The 24,620-nt window shown below is 36.9% G+C and overlaps 2 protein-coding genes across 3 annotated transcripts in view; one reads left to right on the top strand and one right to left on the bottom strand.

Annotated features, from left to right (window-relative positions):
* The window catches only part of LOC125789970 (NEDD4 family-interacting protein 2-like), a 32,267-nt gene extending 18,488 nt beyond the window's left edge, over positions 1-13,779 (bottom strand). The window contains exons 1-3 of the mRNA XM_049473087.1: positions 13,514-13,779; positions 3,345-3,528; positions 1,761-1,891 (exon numbers count right to left, since the gene is read on the bottom strand). Of these exons, the coding sequence (XP_049329044.1) occupies positions 1,761-1,891; positions 3,345-3,528; positions 13,514-13,543 (345 nt within the window). The 5' untranslated portion in view covers positions 13,544-13,779. The remainder of the gene's footprint in view (positions 1-1,760; positions 1,892-3,344; positions 3,529-13,513) is intronic.
* Positions 13,780-15,182: 1,403 nt separating this feature from the next.
* LOC125789975 (NLR family CARD domain-containing protein 3-like) lies at positions 15,183-23,015 on the top strand. 2 transcript variants are annotated; one of them, XM_049473094.1, is made up of 3 exons: positions 15,183-15,266; positions 19,233-19,424; positions 19,985-23,015. In XM_049473094.1, exon 3 carries the CDS (start codon positions 20,788-20,790, stop codon positions 21,853-21,855), a length of 1,068 nt encoding a protein of 355 aa, XP_049329051.1. In that variant the 5' UTR covers positions 15,183-15,266; positions 19,233-19,424; positions 19,985-20,787; the 3' UTR covers positions 21,856-23,015. The 2 variants fall into 2 exon arrangements, with proteins under 2 accessions (XP_049329051.1, XP_049329052.1); XM_049473095.1 differs by lacking the exon at positions 15,183-15,266 and adding an exon at positions 18,337-18,822.
* The last annotated feature ends 1,605 nt before the right edge of the window (positions 23,016-24,620 follow it).

Here is a 24,620-nt window from a genome sequence, read left to right as displayed (position 1 = left end):
TTGATTTATATCGTGATACATATCGATATCGACTGATATGGAAAACTATATCGTGATAAGATTTTTTCCCATATCGCCCAGCTCTAGCTCTAAAGCTCTGAGCGTCAGGCCCACGGCCTGGTTTTCACAGCGGAAACAGCACAGCGTACACAGCCCTGTCTTTATTCCTCACACTGCTCACGCTGCTCACACTGACAGATCTGCACTTCAGCAGCAGGTCAGCAGAGTAACAGCAGTGATGATCACAGTCATGTGTTCTCATAAACACCAGCAGCATTCAGAAACAGCCTGCTGACTGTAACAGCTTTATTAATGAACATAAAGCCCATTTAATACAATATTAATACCCTGATTATAGCCATTATAATTACTGCCACAAAACCATCTTACTACAATCTATAATTTATGCAATGCAATGTTTCCACAAAGCAACAGTATATGTGCAATATTTACCATGCTAAGAAATTTCACCACAATATTAAATGACCAAAATATGATGTTACCATGCCGCAACACTATCCTAATACAACATCTCCCTGGCATAGCGTCACCATAATACCATTACACAACATTACCCTGACGCAACACGACCATTACATTTACAAAGATAAATTACAACCATTTAATATTACCATGATAATGGTACATTATCATGACAACATTACCATGTCACAACATTACCATGTGGCAACATTACCATGTGGCAACATTACCATGCCGCAACATTACCAAGACGCAACATTACCAAAGGTGCAACAATACCAAAGGTGCAACAATACCAAAGGTGCAACAATACCATGTTGCAACATTACCATGTTGCAACATTACCAAGGTGCAACATTACCAAGGTGCAACATTACCAAGGTGCAACATTACCATGTCACAACATTACCATGTCACAACATTACCAAGGTGCAACATTGCCATGTCGCAACATTACCAAGGTGCTACATTACCATGTCGCAACATTACCATGTCGCAACATTACCATGTCGCAACACTACCCTGGCGCAACACTACCCTGGCGCAACACTACCCTGGCGCAACACTACCCTGGCGCAACACTACCCTGGCGCAACACTACCCTGGCGCAACATTAACCTGATACAACACTACCACATACTTACTATGTTAAATTACTACAGTATAATACCATGATAATGCACTGAAGCATGCTGTTGCAACATTATCCTGATGCAACATTACCACTATACTTACTATGATAAATTACTACAATATATTATTAGCATGATAATGTACTACCTTGATGCAATATTACCCTGGCACAATATTACCAAGACACAACATTAACACGACACATTATCATGACAACATTATCATAATACAACATTACAACATTATCTTGACACATTGTCACAACACAAAATTACCATCATACATTATCATGACAAAATTATCATCATTATCAACATTAACATTATCATCACACAACATTACCATGATACCATATTTAAATAACATAACATTATCATGAGAGTATATTGCCCTGACACAGCATTTCCATGATACTGTATTCACATGACTCTGACACAAAAATTACCAGAATTAAACATTACTATTTTTTTATAGACTGCGTCACTGCTTAAAGCTGAACTAACACTCCACAGATAGAAACAGAGCTGCGGCTGCTGCTGCTGCTGCTGAAGAAGCTGTCTGTATCTGGGTCTGACTGCAGGCCTTGGTGTGGCCTGTGGGTTTCTATACATATCCCCTGTGTGTGTATTGTGTGTGTGTGTTACCCGTGGTATGACGTCCACAGCGGAGGCTGCTAGCTCTGCAGCTTTGGCTTTCTCTGCCTCATCGTAGGTGGGTAGCGACGTGGCCACGCTGTAGGGGGGCGGGACGGGGAAGTCCCCAGGAAAGGCGCGCTCTGTTTGGGGACACGAACACCAAAACGTTACCAGACATACAGAAAACCCAGAAAGAGGCTCCATTAAACTATACAAAAACAACCTATAGATTGTACTTAATAAATTTAAGGGTAACAAATTGCGCTCATTTTTGTTGGGATGTAGCTCGATATGATATGACTCATTGATTAAACCTTTGAATAAACAGATTCAGGTAGAGTTTCCATAACAAATTTTATAAAATCGTCATCGTGATGTGCGCATGCGCAATAGTCACATCGCAGGACGTATGTCACTTAAGGCAATAAAATCAAACATGTCTTGTTGCAATGTTTTGATTCTTGACACAAGAAGTAGATACACAGTGCTGTCTCTGTGTCTGTGTGAGTGACAGGCTGCTGCTGCCTGAGAAGCGCATGGCCTCGATCCACATGGTTGGGCACGTGCTTGTAAACGTGATCACGTGTGGAAAGCTGTGCACCTCAGCCCAGCACAGTTTGCAGTGCAGATATTTCCAGCTGAATTCACACTTTTAATCCCAGAAAAACAAACGCTCTTCTTATATACCTTTTAAAAGCCATTTAAATGCCTGACTAAGGACAGATTACTGTTGTTTTGCTGTTTTCCTTTTTTTTTCCTTTTTGAGAGCTTGGCTCTTGAACGGTCCGGACGAGAGATAGCGCGCGGGTGGGGCTGTTGATGTCATGCTTCCTGCATTGATTAATTTTGCGATATATATATCGTATATATCGTTTATACATCTTTGAAAAAAGAACATTTGCAATGTAATTTTTTTCCAGTATCGTGCAGCCCTATTTTTTAAAGATCTGATAAATTCACATTAATCAATCTGATCCCTTTAAATGTATCTATCAGTCTATCAGTCATTAGGATTTCTATTTAAACCTCCACCTTCTCAGTCTGTGCAGAGCCAAACCTGTACGTGATGTAGGTCAGAGTGTTCCTCAGAGAAATGCTGACCTTCTATTAAAAAAAGACCTGAATCTGATATAAATGACTGGCTGATAAAAGAAACTGGCTGCCTAATCTCATCCTAAGAGCTGTCTGAGGATGGAGCTTATTAAAATGTCTGGTACACAGATATGATGATGTACCCTTAGATGCAAAAGCTCTAGAAATTAAGAAATAAAACATATTAACTTTTAAGGGAAGTCAGTGTTCATTTGTGATTGAGCCACCACTGCCCTAAATCTAGAAAAATCAGTGGTTATGGTTCTGGACCATCGTTGAGAAGGTTGTGGGTTTGATACCCAGGTTTGGTGGACAGCCAATGAATAGATCTCCCCAGATCTCAGATTACATTACATTTGGCAGACGCTTTTTTCCAAAGCGACTTATAATAGACAATAATGTGAAGTGAGAATCACGAATACATCAAAGATCAACTCTCGAACCCCAAAAGCATGGAAGATGAAACACCATATGAATATTACTGTTGAAAGCTGTACAAACCTGGGGCGGCTGTGGCTCCTAATGCCACACTGGCGTAAGGAGGGGGTGGAGCCTCTGCATCTGTTGGCACGGAGACCGGACTGCTGGTGGCGCCCGCAGCAGCAGCGGTGGTGGCGTCGGCCTGGGCGGAGGTGGACGGCTCGCTGGTGGGGGATGATTCTGAGGGGTCGTCCTCATTGTGCAACTGAAAAACAAGAACCATGAGTCAGATAAAAGGAGTTCCTCAGGGACGGGTCCTAGGACCAGTTTTAATGTCTCACTTTACACCTAAATCAACAATGGAAATCAAACAATAACTAACAGATCAGTGGAAATGGGATTGATCAATGGGCTGTGACCAAAATACACTCTATTTAGGTTTTAGGGCACTATTAATTATGTTGGCCATTTTTGCGTAAAACATATAAATGGAATTGGAACTTAAAACTCACACAATGCATCATCATTTATCTTAAACATTGTAGAATTCTAGATTCTAGAGTCAAATGTGTCCCAAACTGCATTGGGAGTCTACTACGCAACCGACAGTGCAACAAACTGGAGGCGATGGCGAACCACCAGGGTTGCCAGATTGCTTCATTGGCATCCAGGTAAAACGTGTCTAAAAATCTACAAAAATGCAACAAAAGAAAACAGCTCAAAAACAATTCATTCTAAACTGACCTTAAAATAAACTGCTGAACTTTTAAATATGTACATATATTTTAATGAAATTACATAATCCTATGCAATCAGAACAATAATAAAAAGTAAAAATAAACTTGCAATAAATTAAAAGAAATGAAAGAGATAGCTACATATAGCTCTGAAAAAAAAATCCAGATTCAGTTTCTGAATCAGTTTCTCTGATTTTGCTATTTATAGGTTTATGTTTGAGTAAAATGAACATTGTTGTTTTATTCTATAAACTACAAACAACATTTCTTCCAAATTCCAAATAAAAATATTCTAATTTAGAGCATTTATTTGCAGAAAATGGAAAAATGGCTGAAATAACAAAAAAGATACAGAGCTTTTAGACCTCAAATAACACAAAGAAAACAAGTTCATATTCATAAATTTTTAAGAGTTCAGAAATCAGTATTTGGTGGAATAAACCTGTTTTTTAACCACAGTTTTTTTCATGCATCTTGGCATCATGTTCTCCTCCACCAGTCTTACACACTGCTTTTGGATAACTTTATGCTGCTTTACTCCTGATGCAAAAATTCAAGCAGTTCAGCTTGGTTTGATGGCTTGTGATCATCCATCTTCCTTTTGATTATATTCCAGAGGTTTATAATTTGGTAAAATCAAAGAAACACATCATTTTTTTTATGTTTTTCAGAGCTGTATATCCAGATTTCCACTAAGGCTGGGTGCAGCAGCATTAGCATTAGCAGCTAACCTCTAGCTGCAGTTACAACTAGTAAATGCTGTCTGACAGCGCTACACTGAGGAACCTGAAGCAGGCCAATAATACTCACCTCTGAACGGCGAATGTGCAAGCGCTTAGTGTGGTTAGCGGCTAATGCTAATACTGCTCCAGTCTCAGTGCTAGAGAAACTTCTCTGAAACTCCTGTATAACTCTGTACTTCAGTGGAGTGGCTTTACTGCTCCTTAATACCTGACTGGTAGAATTCATACATAAGGATGATTTTTTTTGAAAATTAAAGAATTTTAAGTGCTACTTATAGTGTGAAAAATATTGATATTAATAGTAAAAACACTGAGGAATCCAAACTTCGTGATCCACAGCTCCCACCAGCACTGTGGATCTTATGTGCTGAGCTCTGACATTTCGTCTCAGCGATGGCGCTACAGGTCTCTGCCAACAAAGTCTGTAAACATCATAGTTCACACAGTAACTAGAGAGGCAGCGTAACGCGAGACATAAGACCGGGACATGTGCTCATCCCTCCCTCTGCACCTGTCGGACCTTCAGACAGCAGGACCACGCCGGGCTGAAGCATCCGCAGGATATACAACCTTAAACTCGCAGAGAGTGCCATGCTGTAGTAACTTTAAATGACAAAAATAAATTATTTAACCTTGTTTATTACCTTTTTACTTCATTATTTTAATTCATTGCTCATATATATGGCTCGTCTTGGGTTGGGTAATATAATAAAACATTGTATCACAATATTTTAAAGACAATTTCATGATACACCACCGTATCATACATTAACACTTTAATTTTGATTGATTAATCACATAAAAAATAACAGCTATAATGCAGGCCAATGCCATGCTGGTGTACTGACCTTCATAACTAACGACCACAGTAATGTACGATTACACCGCAATCCCTGCTACTGGGTAGGGGTGGGCGATAAAAAAATGGCCCTAAAAAAAATATTGCAATGACAAATTTCTGAATAAAATAAAAAATTAGAAAAAAAGAATACACTACTGCAACAAAATGAAAATTATAGGGGTGTGACAAGATCTCGTGGCACGTTAACTAAGAGCTCCATTAAAGCTCTTAGTTAAACTCAGTAACTTCACAAATGAGTAACTCATTAAAATAGCAATACGCCAAAGTCAGAGCTCACCTGACTCATAAAGGGAATGATAAAGTGACATGCTGATTAGTTTATTTCATGTTATGCCCAAAATTAACCACACCCACAATTAATTAAGAGAATTAGTGCATGACATTTGCATGTTTCAAGCCATGCAAGCCTGTCGTTATGATAGCAAAGACACACTGACATGCCTAAAATCAATACTGCCCCCCCTACCACTACTTTCACTGATAAGACTTTAAGATGCTACAAATGAACAGTATTTATCAAGAATATTTAGACATTTAGAGAGAAAATGTCCTAAATATATAAGACCTAAACAGATCATTGTTACAGGCGTATATTGAAAGTATATTTAAAATGGTTCTTGTCTAAGCCTTTGTTTTATTTTCTCCAACAGCTAAACAGAGGTAAACTCTTCTGTAGAAATACTAGAACACACAGGAAACAAAAGAAAAAAAAAGAGAAAAGAGGAAAAAAAAAGAGAAAAAATTAACCTCCCTCCCCCTCTAACTCCACATTTACCACCACCAGCCCTAAGCCTCAACCCGCCACCACACAGCAAATACCGAAGTCCAGTGGTGAAACCTGTAAATGCTATTGTTCACACAGCGAGAGTCTCAGAGGACAACGAAGACAACAGCAGGAAGATACGCCTCCCATTAAAGGGACGAGTAAAGAGAGAGGGACAGAGTAAAGGCCCGTTATATAAACATACAACAACTGATCACGTCTAAACCACCAGCCACGCAAGGCTTACGATTCCGGGGGAAGTGAGATTTAGCACAAACTCCTAATCCTCTGCCTGAGCTGAATCGCCTCTTTAACACTGCAGATCCGAACGGAGGGAAAGCATTATGACTGCTTGTCCACATGGACACAATTTTAATATACAACAACAGTTAAGACTTACTTGTTAGATTAAAATAAAATTTGATGAAAAGAGATATTTTTATTTGCCACATTGCTTACCCTTCATTTTGGCACACCTACCTCGTTTGGTCGGGACTTTTAGACTTTTCAGTTTGGTCCAAACTTTTGTAATAATTACGCTATTGACTTATTGTTATGTTAGTGTGATAAAATTATCTGGAATGTGGATCTACTGAACCATGGCCTGGTTCCTCTGCAGTGTGAAAACTCTTTGTTTCGGGTGGTTCAGACTTGATTCAGACCAATTACAGGAGGTTGAGTCAGGCTGTCATCACTTAAAGAAGAAAATGAAGAGGTGTTGTGCTGAAATCCGACTCCCCTTGGTTGTCAGGCACGTCACGCAGCAGTATGAGTACAACTATTATGGTGCTGGTGATTAGGGATGTCCCTGATCCAATCATGTGATTGGAAATGGGGCCAATCAATGCAAAGTGGAAAGATCCGGATCACAGATTTATCAAAAATGTAAATGTTATGTTGTTACTTCACAAGTTCAATATAGACTAAAATATTCACATTTTAATAGCAACAAATCTACCCTAAGATATTTTAATGCAGTAAAAAGCTTAGTCTAAATCTAGTCTGTCAGGTCAAATGAACCACATTTAAAAAAGGTAAATACCAGCATTAAGAAAATGAATGATCGTAAATAAGCAATAATACACTTGAGGTGCGTGCTATAACGTGCAATATTACACGTTATAGCCCGAACCTCGAGTGTATTATTGTGATTATACCAGTTCCATTATCACTGTTTATTGAAAGATTTTGAGTTAAAGAGGTGGAGAAAATACGATCTGACTCCGCCAGTTAAAATAGTTTCATTGCTGCTCTGTTTGTAGCTGCGCTGTTTGGTTTGTAAGCGCTGCAACGTTGCTAGGTTACCTGTATGTGGTGGAGTAATACATGGAGAGCTTTGGTTGCAGTGCATTACCGGCTGATAACGGCACTCATAGAACACTTCTTAGCCAATCACATTGCAGGGTGGGAACTAATTGTGATATAATTATATTTAATCATTCATTTATTTAAGAACATATGCATATTAAAATGGAAATAATTTATACAGATATTTGGTACTATATTTTGTGATAAAAATTAAAAATTAATTTATAAATAAAAACTTGTCTCGATATCAGCAGGTACTCACAATCAAATGACTCGGAGGCAAAAATTGGGACATCCCTAAATCTAACTGTAGATTAACCCTTATTTATTTATCTACAAAACAATAGGTGAGGTGTAACGTATAAACAGACTCCGCCCATTTATATGATGATGGTGGCTAAAGTGGCTAAATCAGTAAAACTGCATTGTGTGCTTTTAATATTTATAGTATTTGGTCTGTTATGTGAATTATTGTTTATAGGAGGAATTATTGTTTATTATCATTATAATTATTGATAATTTTGCAGTTAATATTGTTGTTGATTATTATAAATTGGTGGGTGTATATGTATGTAATCGTGAGTGTGATTGCTGAAAAAACTGCCTATATTGTAATCCCTGACCGTATTAAGGTGTGGGTGCTTGATAAGTCTGACATTTAGGAAAAATCCACCTGCATGGGTTTTATCAGTTTTCTCAGAAACAGCTGCTGACTAATAAACTCCAGAGTTTGTCATGCAAACACTGACTGAGCATCTCGACAGCGAGACAACAGGAACTCAAACCTGGATTTTGTTTCCGCTGGAAGTTCAGGGAACAGTTAATAAAATGTATTAGCCACGTACAGTCACACCTACCGAGGATTACAAAGTCCAGCACTGGAAACTGGATCCAAAGTCCAGATTTGAAGACCTTTGCTCTAGAAGCTTGTGGGCTGATTGCACATTAGCTCAAAACGGTGAGGCTGAGGAAAAGCCTAATAAAAACAGTATTACCAGCTATAATAAATCCTGTATGAGTCAGAAACCACATTAGCAAGTCTGATAAAGATTACTGAACACCTCCATGAGGTTTGAGAAAAGTTATAATTATATTTAGACTAGGTCTGAAAGTGTTGTTCACATCACCTTTTACACCTGCTATTTTGGCTATTTTAATCAGGACTAAACTAAAAGGCCTAAAATCCTGGACCAAACAATATGGGTATAAAAGCATCCCAGTATACCACCTTCTATACTGCTGTCTTTAACATGTTCAGATTTGGGCCATTTTTATATTTGGTACTGAAATCTGATACATATCCAATACAAGGCAATGCAACTTAGTCTGAACAGCTAAATAGGAATTTGTGTAACTTTTATATTTAGGAAAAGGAAAAAAAATGGATAACAGCAGTGAGGAAGGGGTTCGGTAGTGGGATAGTGAGGTAACAGTCCACATAAATATTATACTGAAGTGTCTCTTCAAACTAAATTAGAAAGATTGTACTCAAAGGTACAAATACAATTTTTTTTTTTTTATAAAACACCCTTAAAAGGTTAAATATTAGTCTTTCCTAACAGCAGAAAGTACAGATCTGTACTGTTTAACCTGCAACTAAAAGTACAATTGGTATTCTGTATTACTGTAGTAATAAACTATATATAGATCATCAAGTTCTTGCCACATATTCAGTTAATGATAATGTTTATAATCTTTATCATCTTTACTGGTTCAAAAAAAGTTTTTTGTACCTCAATATAAGGTACAGCAGCAGCGACAAGCTTTCTTCTAATTTAAAGTTTGAGGTAAAATTTAATTATAAACAATTTTAGTGTAAAACTTAACTGTAGCAAATAAATTCTTTCAATTTAACTTTTTTTTATTTCTGCATCTTGTATTAGATTGATTGATAGAAGATTTTGTCCTGAAATTCTAATCTGGAAAGGCAGAAATGAAACATGAAAAATGTTTTATTACTGGATGAAGTTCTTTTTATTTTTCAAAGTACTAAGTGGAAAACCTAAATAATGAATGATAAACCTAAATAATGAATTTAAAAAATGGCAGAACAATAAAAATAAAAAGCTTACCAATTGAAGTTTAAACAACATTTAGCTTTACATTTGAAACTGCTACAGGTAGACGTCTGGCTGACCCACACGGAAACAGCAGCTTTAGCCTTTAGCTCAGATTAACATGATTAAGGACAGACTCAGTTTCAGCAGAGAAGAGAAGAATTAGAAACGATCTGACAGGAGAAGAACTGCAGTAATAAAGTTATTGAAAACTAAATTGGAATACTAAACATGAGGGGGTACTCAAACGTTTGACTGGTAAAATATATTTATTAAATTTGTCAATTTTAGAAACTTAGATTAGTTATTTTTGTATTAATCTCTATATATATGAAGTTAATTGTTAAGTATATAAAGTTATTTTACTGAAGAACTCTGGGCTACAGAATATACTGGGTTAAAATATCGGATTTTAACCCTTTAAAGGAAACAAACAATTAAAAGCTAAGCTAAAATTCACACTCAGTTGACCGTTATTGATCTGAGAACAGTAAAGCATTCACACATCAACTTCCACCGGTAAAAATAGCTCAGTAATTACTTAACACAGCCCTTTAATTTTCAACACGCTAAAGACAAGAGTCCTAATGAGAGCAGGGCCAGGGTCAGTGGAGTCGAACGCAGCTCTGGTGTTTGAGGTCTGCTTATCCAGCCAGAAGGATACGAGTGTGCTGTTTCAGATCAAACAAAATATTATCATTATACTTAAAATATATATATATATTGTGATAATAGTGGTAAACTGTTTTATTTATAAATTCTATTTTTATAACAAAAACAAAGTAATGCAACAACAAGAATCTACCATTATATAACTATATAATTCAGTTTTGGGTGGATTGTTTTGTTAAATTATTATGTTAAACATTATGAGGTAGACACCTCATTTAAAGCACGACTTAAGCCGAATCCGGATGGGATTCATTTTTCAGGTGTATATCATACATTGCACATCACCATTTCTCTAAAACAAATTGAAATTATGAGATTTTTAAAACATATCGCCCAGTTCTACTGCAGGCACCGAAAAAGCGAAGCAAGACAATTCAGCATGATTCATAACTTCATAACAACAAGCAGACAGAAGAACAGCCTACAGGCAGGATCCTATGAAGCAGCAATGCAGTTATGAAATACTAAGAAATGCAAAAACCACAGCCGTCTAAAATGGAAAGCCCTTTTCTGAGATGACACATACAGAGAGGCTTTTTTTGCCGGCGTTGCGTGGCAACCGTCTACCACGCAGCAGAAAATATGAAAAGGATAAGTGACTAAGAGCTCATCAACTTCGAGGAAAAAAGGGAAAAAGTCTTAAAACCGACTCTGACGACTGCCTCAACAGGCCTCTTCAGTTCAGTCCTCATATTCTGGAATTAAAAGCTGAAATAAAGCGAACGGGAGCGTGTTGTGTCTGTTGAGGATTGTTGTGTCTCGTTTGGGACGAATGCGGCAGCTGGCCTGATTAGACTCGGTCTCAAGACAGCCTGTGTGACTAGCAGAGGAATCCAGGGTCAAACTAAATGCAGCTCGCATCTTTTATCCTGAGATGCTACATTAAACATTCTCCCCAAAAACGATAAAAACAGTTCAACTTCAGCAGGGAAAGCTGCTTTTAAGCCTGGCAGCAGAACAGAGTACAAATCAGTGGTCTGGGTTCACTTAAAGGGCACAAGTGTGGATGCTATCCGCTCCCTGTGCTGCGTGTGGGGTCGTGTAATTGGTTCATTCTGTAACATTTTTATTCCACTTATCACATTACTTCCCTTTCGATCAGAATATAATAAAGCACATTGTGATAGAACTGGAGCGAGGGTACTGTAAAAATAAAGTGCACTGTGATCTAACTAGCTAACTAGCCCCAGCTATCTCAAGCTATCCCTTTAGAAAGTTTGTCCAATGTTGTCATAACATCTGACCCCTCCTATTTACACACACACACACACACACACACACAACATAGACAGATTACCCAAACACAACACAACATAACCTATAGAGGCCTATACTTGCCTATATTGGATATACAAACACCTTTACACAACTTATACTGTTGCTACTCTATTACAGTACTATACTATACAACTATTCGAACGCGGGCTCACATCAATCACTATATAGTGTATTACTGTTATTAATAACATGTGTTATGTTATATAACATCAAAGAAAACTTATATCTATAACACTGTATAGCACAAGTCTGTGTTGTCAAAAATGTGGCTATACGATACGTATCAGGAAACAAGAGTTACATTTCAAAGCAAATTTTCATATAAAATTTTATAAAAACCTAAATAAAAGAAAGTTTATATTGGATATAGTATTGTGAAACAAAATATAGTGATTTGATACAATATCAATATTTTCTTACACCCCTTCACACACCATTTTATATATAATAATTTTGACTAGCATTATTCCCTTACACTCGCTATACTACACCATACAGGCCATAATATCTCTACACATACCAAAGATACTGTATATGAATATATAGATACATTATATAATCACAGCCCAACAACTAGCTACCTACTCATATAACCATAACACACATAATTTATATCAGAGCTGTAATCAGAATGTATCTTTACAGTATGTGCTTAGACAACAGTCATAGTTTTATATGTATAAAACTTTAAAAACCTGAAATCACAACAGTAAAATCTTACAACCGGGTACAACGCTACTATCTAGTGGATGGAGCTAAAAAACAACAACAAATGAACCACTTCTGACACCAATCCAATCATTAAAATATTAAAATATAATATACTGTGTGTTTGATAATTGATACAACACACTATCATTATATATAAAAAATAATATTATTGCATTATATAATGACATTAATATTCACTGACTCTAATACAGGGCCTGATATTGCCCCACATACCAAACCTAATATATATGAGTATATATACCAATTAATATATACTAATTTATAGTATGTGACTAAATTTAGACATTATAAAATAGTGTTAACTGCCCAAACACACCCATACACACCCATACACACCAACAACATACTACCTAACTACCTCTGCCTATAACCTAAACACACACAATTCATATTAGAGCTGATCAAAAAGTATTCACTGTGTCTGCTTAGAAACAATATCATAGTATCATATTTATCCAATCAGAATAGTGGGATCATACAACAGGGTGAAATACTGTCGCCTAGAGGCCGACAACACTAAATGAACCACTTCTGACACCAATCTTTACATCTGAACTGATCACAGAAAATCTACAATGTTGTGAAACTTAATATAACATATAAAAAAAACATATTAATAATAATAATATTTTGTAACACCCCTTCACATTAGTGTTTTATATATATATATATATATATATATATATATATATATATATATATATATATATATATATATATATATATTAATTATACTAACTAGCATTTTTTATTTACACACACCAGTTCTCAACATAAATATGATGTACTATACAATACAGGCCTTAATATCTCCCTACATACAACACCTACTGTATATAAATATATATTCACAGTTATATACACTATATATGACTATATTTAGACATTATATAGTAGTGTTAACTGCCCATACACACACACACACACACACACGGCCCAACAACATACTCGCTAACCCTGTAACATAACACACATAATTCATATCAGAGCTGTAATCAAAATGTATTCACTGTGTGCCCTCATATTTAACACACATAAATAAACCGTATTAATGCGGATTAATGTGAAATATCTCTAATATTATGAACGGAATCTCACCACTTGGTATCGGCTGGCCGCCTGCTCCATGTCCCTCCAGCAGAATCCGGAGATAAATAAATAAGTAAATAAATAAATAAACACGGAGGAGATCAAAGAAAAGATCAAAGAGCAGCGTGTTTACAGCGCGAGCCTCTGTACTGTGTTCACACCGGTTACAGAGAACGGTTTTAGGAAACGGATCCCGCACGGATCCCCCATTTACACCCAATCCACATCCAGATGTACAGTTCTGAGTGTGTGTGTGTGTGTGTGTGTGTGTTTTCAGAGTGAATGCAGCAACGGTCGCAACAGCACCGGAAATACATTTTCAAAATAAAAGTCCTTAAAATGGAGCGTCTCATTCGAACAGTGACTAATACGAACAAAAATGTACCAGTCAAAAGTGGACACACCTTTAATTCAGTGGTTTTTTTTTTCATTATTTTAAAATGTTCTGTTTTGTAGATTAATACTAAACTCATCCATACTATGAAGAAAAACATATAGAATTATTTAGTAAACAAAAAAGTGTTAAACACACCAGAATTTGTTTTATATTTTAGATTCTTCAAAGTAGCACCTCTTGCTTAGATGATCAGTTTTCAACATCTCTGCTGGATTTTCTCAGTCAGCTTTATGAGGTAGAGTCGCCTGGAACTCAGGCTTTCAGTTAACAGCTGTGCTGAACTCATCAAGAGTTAATTACTTGAATTTCTTGTCTCTTAATAAAGTGTTTGAGAGCATCAGTTGTAGAGTAGTGAAGAAGTAGAGTTACAGGTATACAGTGAATCGTGAATATTTGTTCTAATCCAGGTTATGGAGAAGCAAAAACTACTCAACTAAATAAAGAAAAGAAAAACTAGCCCTGTATGTACTCCTCAGTTGGTCTCTATTATTTACTAATTTTAACCCAGTATAAATATCTTGGGTTAAATATAAAATTACAACTGCATATCTAGCGACATCTTGTCTAATTTTACTGTAGCTTTGCTGTGTCCCTACACAGCAAAGATATATAAATGTCAATAACATAAACGTTTATTTTGAGTGTATTTTTCTTTGTGATATATGTGGAAAGTACTAGGCCGTGTAAATAAAGGTTACTGTTCTTCTCATTGTTGGAAATGGTAAAAATATATAAAAACGATGCCTGTAAATCTCTGATCTGTTGATTTTATGCTCTAGTCAGTAACTAGATGGTGGAGCCCCCTTGAGGGGAATTCAGATAACCACAACCACAAATTGAACCATTTGAACCCCAGCATGTTTTGGTGTGTTTTTTCTCCGTTTTTGTCAGTTCCCCTCTTCACTTATTATCAGGGCTGAACTGGTAATCTGGCGTACCGGGCATTTTCCCGGTGGGCGGATAGTCCTCAGGCAGGGGCGGATCTAGCCATTTTGGGGCCCTCATTCTTGAAACACACACATAAACCAAATAACTAGAGATGGAACGATCGATCGGCAGTGTATCTGTATCGGCTGATTTTCAGCCAAAATACGGTATCAGTGATCAGCAGATATTCTTCTGATTTTAGCCGATCTGATTCAGGAGTTTAGGGTTAAGCAGTTTATCAGAGCTGTGTGTGGATGAAACTGGTGAAACCGGTGAAACTGCTCGCTCACAGGAAGCTGCAGTTCCTCATCCAACCACTAGTCGGAGCTGTAGCACAAGCTCCGCTGTCTTTACTCAGTCACAGAGCAACAGCCCAGCCACGGACCTTGTACTCTTAGCTGAACCTTGCAAAGGCAACGGTGGAGCAACATCTGGACCGTAAATATTATAATTGTCTGCAGATATATACTGATGGATCAAAGGATCCTATTGTGGGTACCACGGCAGCAGCAGTTTTTATACCAGAGTTTCAAGTTTTCATTAAAAAACGATTGTCTGATAATCTGTCTGTATTCTCCTCCGAGCTTGTTGCCATTCTGCTGGCACTAAAGTGGGTTGAAGATGTCTGTCCAATGAGGCTGGTGGTTTGTTCGGATTCTTTGTCTACCCTACAGAGCATTCAGTTTGGACAGTCTGCTTGTAGACAAGATCTAATTTTAGAGATTTTCAGGCATTGTTTAGGCTACATATGCAGAGGATCACAGTTTGCTTCCTTTGGGTTCCAGCACACGTAGGAGTAGAAGGAAATGAAACGGTGGATGTGGCTGCTAGACAGTGTCTGAAACGATCAAGGGTTGACATTGTCATCCCGCTTAGTAAATCGGAGATGCGGGTGATTATCAGACAATATGTGAGACAGTTATGGCAGACTGAGTGGGAGCAAGATCATAAGGGGAGGCATCTTTTTGCTATACAGGCAAGGGTTGGTTCGAGTGGCAGTGGAGGGTACGGTCGGAGACAGGAAACTGTTCTCACCAGGCTCAGAGTGGGACATAATTTGTTAAATTCCTCTCTGCACATGATACTAAAGCACACCACGGGGCTTTGTCGTAATTGTCACCAGAGGGAAACTGTTGAACATGTATTACTTTCTTGTGGAACATATACTGCACACAGGGACATAATGTTTAGCGCACTAAAGGACAAGGGTCACACTGATTTTTCTATGAAAGGGTTACTTTCTTATGGGTCAGGAATGGGGGTTGTACACAACCAAGTTTTTCTTTTTTTGAAAACTATTGGAATGTTTAATATCATATAATTTATTTTTATTTATTTATTTTGCTTAGTTATTTTGATGATTATTATTAGTTATAACATTTTTCTTTCACTATTGTTGCATAATTAACTTGCCCGAAATCACACTTCACACTCCAGCTCAGTAGGTGGCGGTAATGCACCTTTAGTTGGTCTGCCATCCGCCATTAGCCTGAAAGAAGAAGAAGAAGAAGAAGCCCAGCCACGGGCTACAGGGCTCAGCTTTTCTTAAATTCATCTGTGTATAAAATAAAGGTTTTAACCCCACTAACTGGATAATACAGCTCTCTACACTTCATCTTTCAGCCCAAGCAGCTAACAGCAGCAGTTTAGAGCAGCCGTCACGGAGTCACTGCTCGGATTACATTAAAAACAGGTCAGTTAGCGCGCTGCTAACCTCATGATGTTTATAACTACGGAGTTTAGTGGACACACCACGGCTGCAAGGTTAGACTGTTGAAGGCTACTGAAGACTATTAAAGGCTATTGGAGGTTAGTGAAAGGGTTATTGGGGGCAGAAATCAGTACAGGCTGGTTATTTAAGTGATTCATGTCTTCGTCCTTGGCTGCAGTGAAACTGCGACTAGTGCTGTCGCAGTGATGTTAATTAACGTCATTAAAACAGATTTTGTCAGGTATTGTCTTATACATATTTACACATAACTTATATCTCTCCTAAAAAGTGTTTCTTTTGGTCAGTAACACTCGTGTTTATTTACTAGCAGCGTAAATTACCAGTGTTTGCTTAGTGGCAAAAGCTTTTTAACTGTACCTCGGAGTTCACTGACAGTAGCTTCGCCCAAAAAATCGTTTTTTTTTTTTAAATGAGAATCGATTCAGAATCGTTCAATGTTAGATTCGTGATTCGAGCTCGAATCGATTTTTTCCTGCACCCCTAATGTGTGTAGAATTAAAGATTAAAATAATGATAAACTACATTAGAGCGAGTGTGTCTTTCTTCATGAATATTTACGTGAATCATATAGTCATACAGTTCTGAGTGATTTTATTGGCTGCCACAAGCGTGTGACTGACAGTGGCCCCGCCCACCAGTCGTTTCCACCAATGACTGTGGACAGGCAATTACAGGCAGTGTCTCCACAGTTCATTCCTCTGGGAAAGAGTGAGGGAGGGGTGAGTATAGAGAGATTTTGGTGATGTAGTTTAAGAAAAAGTAAAATTAAGGTGTATCAGGTGATCAGGAGAGAAGATCTACAGAGGTTCGGATTATCTCGGTAAATTCAGAATTAAGGAGAATGTAGAAGATGGACCTGCAGATTAAAGTAAGGAGATGTTGTGAGTGTTCCTCAGACACAGAACTGTTCTTTCAGCTCAGCTCAGGGTCGGATTACACCTGAAGAACCTGGATCAGATATGGAGAGGGTCAGGTGGAGAAGAGTGTATTTGTGTAAACAGAGTGTAAATATAGTGTAATGTGACAAATTACAGCTCAAATAGGAATATATATATATATATACGTATATATATATATACGTATATATATATACATATATATATATATATATATATATATATATAGGTATATATATATACGTATATATATACGTATATATATATACATATATATATATATATATATATATATATATATATACGTATATATATATATATATATATATATACGTATATATATATATATATATATATATATATATATACGTATATATATACAAATATATGCAGGGGTGATAGCGTTCCGGCATAGTGTTGCTCTGTGGAAAAAAATAAAAGTAAATAAATAAGCGCCGCACGACAGTAGGTGAACTCCGTGGTACAGTTAAAAAGCTCCGCGCGAGAGTAGGTGAACTACTATAAATTATTGTTATTTTGGTTTAATGAGTGTGCAGGGCATAGCATTTTTTTGTGTTTTTGGACAGGCTATTTGCTAAATATTAAAATGTTTGTTTGTTAAAATATTTTATATTCTGAAACCATGTTAAATTATATTACATTAGAGGAAGTTCATTCAGACATTAATTTTTGTGGATCATATTTCACATTGTTGGTGTTTTAATCTTTTGGAAATCTGTTCTTAATAAAATCTTCTTCAACATCATTCTGAACAGATTTTGCTAATTTAAACACCCCCCCCCCCCCCAAAAAAAAAAAAATTCTACTTTAACACTCTACTTAATAAAAAAAAATCAGGTTTTAATTGGGTCGTCGGGCTCGGGCAGAACATGCATATTCATTCCTCATGTTAACAAAAAAAAACACTGCATTTTAAAATTATTTTTATGGTGTTCCAGTTCTTGTATTCTTCCTCTTAGTGCTTCCTTCTCATTTGCATTTCTAACTGCATACGCTGGTATTTGTTTTTTACAGTCGAACATGGCCAGTTTCCAAACCAAGATGGAAATGATCTGTGTTTTCGTGAATAATACTATAGACATACGGCAAAAAAAATAAAAAAAAATAAAAAAATTATCTGAAATATGACAATAAGGTCATACACAGACTATTTAATGTTTAAATAATGTGTCAACATTTATGCCTACGTGTAGTATGTTGTGCCCCCATGTTGAGTTCTCCTTCACCATCTGAAGAGTCTTTGTGAGATCATGTGCTGCAGAAAGCAATATAATATATGTAATTTAATTATTGATCATGTTTCAGATCAGCTTTATTTTCACATCACATGAGTACAGGTTAACAGGTGAGTAAAAAAAGTAGGTGCATGATCCCACTGAGTATATACACAGTTGCAAGAAAATTATGTGAACCCTTTGGGATTACTTGTATTTCTGCATACATCGGCATTTAAATGTGTTCTGATCTTCAGCTAAGTCACAACAATAGACAAACACAGTCTGCTTAAACTAATACCACACAAAAATGTACATGTTTGCATGGTTTTATTGAAGACATGTTATTTAAAAAAAGGAGATAAACTTTGTGATTTGCTAATCACTGTCAAACCAGATGTGCGACCATGCTGAATTTATTGCCATTGATAAATAAATGTTGTAACGTAATATTTATCTGCTTGAGACTGCTTTATTTATGATGACTCTGCAGTTTTCTTATCTGTTTATAAAGCATGTTTTTATTTGATCTCATTTACAGACTGCAGAAACCCACAGCCGAACCTCCAGAACCCAGCTGTGCGTCTATGAAGAGTAACAACTCAATGATTCAACCTTTCACCTTCAGTAATAAAGGAGAACCTCCAGAACCCAGCTATGTGTCTATGAAGAGTAACAACTCAATTATTCAACCGCTTACCTTCAGTAATAAAGGAGAACCTCCAGCATCCAGGTTTGTGTTTAGGAAGAGTGGCAACTCGTGTTTGACACGTCTTGTGGTAATTTATACCTAGTTTATTATGACAACCTACACATATCATGCTTCCAATTAATCGATCAACCATGAAAACTCATAACATGATAACAATAAAAATAAGATTATTAATTAAAATTAAAATAAAAATTTTAATAATTATATTTCAATCAAAAAACATAAAAGAAAAAAGGACATGGGAGTTAGTTCAATTCAAATTGACAGTATAATAGGGAGTTACAAAACCTTAAAAGTTAATGGCCTAAGTCCTACTTTTTCTTTACTACTTTAACTTTAATTTTTTACTTTACGTGCATTTTTTACACCAATAGAAATATTTAGGAGTTTAAGAGAAAAGCAGGGAAATGTTTGATCCAGTAACAGATGAGAATAATACATTTTATTGATGTATTCTATGAATTTAAAATATAAATTAATTCATTTGTAAACTTTATAGAGTGTGACACTGGAACATTAACACGCTCTGAAAAACTTTTCTTCATATATTTGATATTTAGACATTTCATCTTTCTTAACAGGGGTAGGAGTGGTCTGGTCCAGGATCAGTCCAGGTGTGGAGTGTGTGAGCAGCTTCTGACAGATCCAGTCTCGATCACCTGTGGACACTGTGTTTCTGCAGACGGTGTATCAGCAGCTTCTGGAACAGAACTGCTCTGTCAGGAGACTTTATCTGTCCCTGTTTCAGAAAGAGATTTAGAACACGTCCTTCTCTACATCAACACATAGAGGAGTCTATAAATCAGGAACTAGTGGATGATGTTCTGCAGAGTGTCTTACAGAAACACAAAACCAGCATGAAGAACAGATACGAGAGCTTATATGAAGTAATCAAAACACCAGAGAATAGAACCCTCCTGAACAGGATTTACACTCAGCTCTACATCATAGGGAGAGAGTGAAGGAGTGAATGAAGAACATGAGGTTCTACTACCGAACTGTTCTTTTAATAATTTTATTTTCTAATTTTTCCCATTTTCTCCCCAATTTACACGGCCAATTACCCAACCCATTCATTAGGACTCCCCCTATTACTAGTGATACCTCAACACACCAGGAGGGTGAAGACTAACACATGCTTCCTCCGATACATGTGAAGTCAGCCACCGCTTCTTTTCGAGCTGCTGCCGATGCAGCATTGCCGAGCAGCCAGCGCGCTTGGAGGAAAGCACAGCGGCTCGACTCTGGTACATCAGCTCACAGACGCCCTGTGCTGCAGACATCACCATAGGAGTGATGTGGGGAAAGAGCGCCATCTACCCACCCAGAGGGAGCAGGGCCAATTTTGCTCCCTCTAACGCCGGCAGCTTGATGGCAAAGCTGCATGAGCGGGGGTTCGAACCGGCGACCTCCTGCTCATAGTGGCATAGACCACTGGACCACTCGGCGCCCGATCCGAACTGTTCTGACTAAAGGAATTGCTGGAATTGGGAAAACTGTCTCTGTGCAGAAGTTCATTCTGGACTGGGCTGAAGGAAAATCCAATCAGGATGTAGATTTTATGTTTGTGTTCCCACTCCGAGAGCTGAACCTGATTAAAGAAGATCAGTACAGTCTTCATACACTTCTGTGTGCCTTTCACCCTGATCTCAAATATCTGGTCCCTAAGATCTACGATACATGCAGAGTTGTGTTCATCTTTGATGGACTGGATGAAAGCAGAATTCCTCTGAACTTTGAGGAGTGTGAGAAAGTATCTGACATATCCATGACATCATCAGTTGATGTGTTGATTACAAACCTCCTTAAAGGAGAGCTGCTGCCTTCTGCTCACATCTGGATTACCTCCCAACCAGCAGCAGCCAATCGTATTCCTTCTTGGTACATCAGCCGTGTGACAGAAATTCAGGGGTTTAATGATCCACAGAAGGAGGAGTACTTCAGGAAGAAGATTAGTGACCAAGACCAAGCCCAGAAAATCATCTCCCACATTAAGACAGCGAGGAGCCTCCACATCATGTGCCACATTACCATCTTCTGCTGGATCTCAGCCACTATGCTTCAGCAAATCCTGAGACAGAGTGATACAGAAATCCCTAAAACTCTGACTGAAATGTACTGCCACTTCCTGATCACTCAGACCAGCATAAAGAATGAGAAGTATGGAGAAATCTGTGATAGGGATCCAGAGGAACTGCTGGAATCCAACAGAACTGTGCTTCTGAAACTTGCTAAACTGGCTTTTAATCAGTTGATGAAGGGGAATGTGATGTTCAAGGAAGAGGACCTGAGAGAGAGCGGTATTGATCTCACAGACGCCTCAGTGTATTCTGGGATCTGCTCTGAGATCTGTATGTGTTTACTATTTATGTATCCCTTTCTAATGAATTCTACATTCATGGACATCCAAGTTGCAACCATTGCTGCTGCTGATGTGCAAATGTACACATAGTGTATGTAGTCTCAGTAGAGAAGCGCTGGCAATAGATTAGGACTCTTAAGAAACAGATATGCTGGAACCTACTGGCACCATGTCTAATGCCAAGCCTGGGATAGAGTAATATAACACTGGGATGACTAAAATGTCAGGAGCTTGTGAAAATCACCCTATTAGAGTAATTAGTTATTATTATGTATTTTACCTAAATATGCATAACTATTAACGTTAAACTGCAAACCGAATTCTAAAAAAGTTGTCACTGTGCAGATGTAAATAATATAACTACATTAGAATGCAGAGATTTGCAAATCTCATATCAGATGTTAAACAAAAACATTTTCCTTTTTTTAATGAAAAAAATTATTCATTTAGATCCTGAAACAGTTTTGATAAATGATGTGGAAAAGCAAAATTCTGAGTTTATTTTAGTTATTTAGTTTATTATTTCAGATGTTTAGGCTTAAGGATGCTCACAATTCCTTTGGCTGTAGCAACAGCACGAGAACAAGAAAAAGCACATTTACATAAAGTCTTAAATTAAAGCTTCGTCAATCCCAGTGACAGTGCAGAGAATCTACTGCTCTGGCTTTACTGATAATGCCATAATTATGAGAAAGTATCTTTTTATTATGTCGTTCAAACGACATACTATGTCTTAATTATGAAAACATCTCGTAATTATGAGAAGTTCTTTGTGTGTCTACCACCGCACTACAGCATTTCTCAGACTTAATGCCGCACTTAATTGAATTAATAAAATTCTATTTTACACTTGGCTTAATTCACAAGGAAATCTAAGTGTCACTGAGCGGCATTGATGGCATTTTCATAAGCATTTAAACACTGCAAATGATTCTGAATCTCAGCGTTTAAACAGCCTTAAAAAATAAACCAGACCTCTCTGTAAAAATCCTAAAGTCAGGCAGACTCATACGCCTCTGATTCATAAGCTCACACTGCACTGACACGCTGCGATATAGGAGTTCACACTGCAGGACAAACACAGCCCGTAGCCAGAGCTCTTTCTGTGTATATGCGCTCGGTTCAGCAGAAACAGGGCAGTTTTCTTAAGTCCTGAAACAAAATGACAGATTATGAACTGTAACATTAAAGCATGAGTAAGCAGCAGTAGAGCTTAGATCCAGCCCAAAAAATCCAGCCAGACCTGGCCCGACCGGACGAGCTCCATAAACTGTTTTTGTGAGCCCCAGCCCAGTTTGAACAAAACATTTTTTTTAGTGTGGAACATTAAACCTGAGCTTTTTAAAAACATTTTGTTTGAATGAGCGAAATCTGTTCACAAGATGTTAATTAACATTGCAACACTAGAACCTGCTATAGACCTGTTGTTTAATAAAAATTAGTGGTGTCAGTCAATTAAAAAATGTAATCTGATTTATCACAACAAAATTCTGTAATTAACTGCATTTGTTTTCCTTCAAACATAAATTATTATAGTGGATATTTAAATGTAAATAAATGAATGAATGTAAGAAATGTATATTAGTGTTGTCAATTAAAATAATGGTATACACTTGTATGTTTGAGAGGAGATAAAATCAACATAAGGTGCTGGAATAAAGAATGCATGATAAATTGGACTGTAAAATTGATTTATGAATTCGAACTTAATTTAAATATTTAAAAAATATCAGAGATTGAGGAGCAGTGCAGTGCAGGAGTGCGGGCGTGTGTGTGTGTATGTGTGTGTGTGTGTGTTTGTGTGCTCACTGCAGTTCCAGAGCTGTGTGATTACAACATTCTAACTTGTGCAACTTTTTTTGAAAAACATTTTGATTTGTTACTGCTGTATTGTGTATATCACGCCATAGCTTTATATAATAACAAAATAACAATAAAAAACAGAGCCCGACCGACCCGCCTGAGGAAAGTGCTGGGAAATCTCGGGCGACCGGGTGTTCTGCTGAAATCCGACCCCCGCAGCCGGCCCAAGTTTGGGTTATAAATAGCTAACTGATTGTAATCACAGCAGCCTGTTATTCAGAGCGTTTTACAGCATTGTGCTTTAAATGTGGCTTTTCACTGTTAAAAGCCACCTTTACCTGCAGTATGCATTGAAGATGGAAAGGAAATTTGAATAAGACGCTTTAAGTTTGCCTCCTGCTCCGTTATTTTATTTTCCCATTTTTGTTTGGAGCATCAAATTAAAAACACAAAATAAAAAGCCTTATTTGTTTTTTGAAATTATATTCAAAATACATTTTTTTTCCAGATTTTGATTCTTAATGTAATATCAAATGAATATATATAATTTAATATACCGTATGTTTGCCTTCGTTTCTCATCACCATGGTCACATATATTAAAATATAAAATATATGTAATAACGTAATAAATATCGTCGGATTGAGTGTAGTTTAAACACCAAAGCAATGGTATTAAAATATACTATTATCACTGTTTTTACTAAAATGTTTTATTGTTTGGGCAAAATGCGCTGCACCTTGTCTCTCGCAGCTCGGAACTGAGTTAAAAAAATCTATTCTTAAATATATTCTTAAACATTTTTATTATATTAGAGAGTAATCAGTCATTGTAAATTATGGAATTGTTCTTGGTCTATTTCGGTTTAATAAGTGTACAGTACAAAGCCTGATGTGTAGTTTTTTTTTGTGTTTTGCTATAGGCTATATATTTTAAAAAAATAGTTTGTTCAGAAAATGTTTTATATTTTTAGACATTGTTAATTATATTAGAGTAGATGGGAAGGTCAGTTCTTAATAAACATTTTTATTAAATAACAGGTCTATAGCAGG

The sequence above is a fragment of the Astyanax mexicanus genome, unplaced genomic scaffold (genome assembly GCF_023375975.1).
Source record: "Astyanax mexicanus isolate ESR-SI-001 unplaced genomic scaffold, AstMex3_surface scaffold_33, whole genome shotgun sequence".
Taxonomy (NCBI): domain Eukaryota; kingdom Metazoa; phylum Chordata; class Actinopteri; order Characiformes; family Acestrorhamphidae; genus Astyanax; species Astyanax mexicanus.
The sequence above is the reverse complement of the archived record's forward strand: the minus strand, read 5'-3'. Positions and strand labels throughout refer to the sequence as shown.

Bases quoted from the DNA above. Each gene is read 5' to 3' on its own strand.
- LOC125789975 (XM_049473094.1), top strand. From the start codon at position 20,788: ATGAGCGGGGGTTCGAACCGGCGACCTCCTGCTCATAGTGGCATAGAC.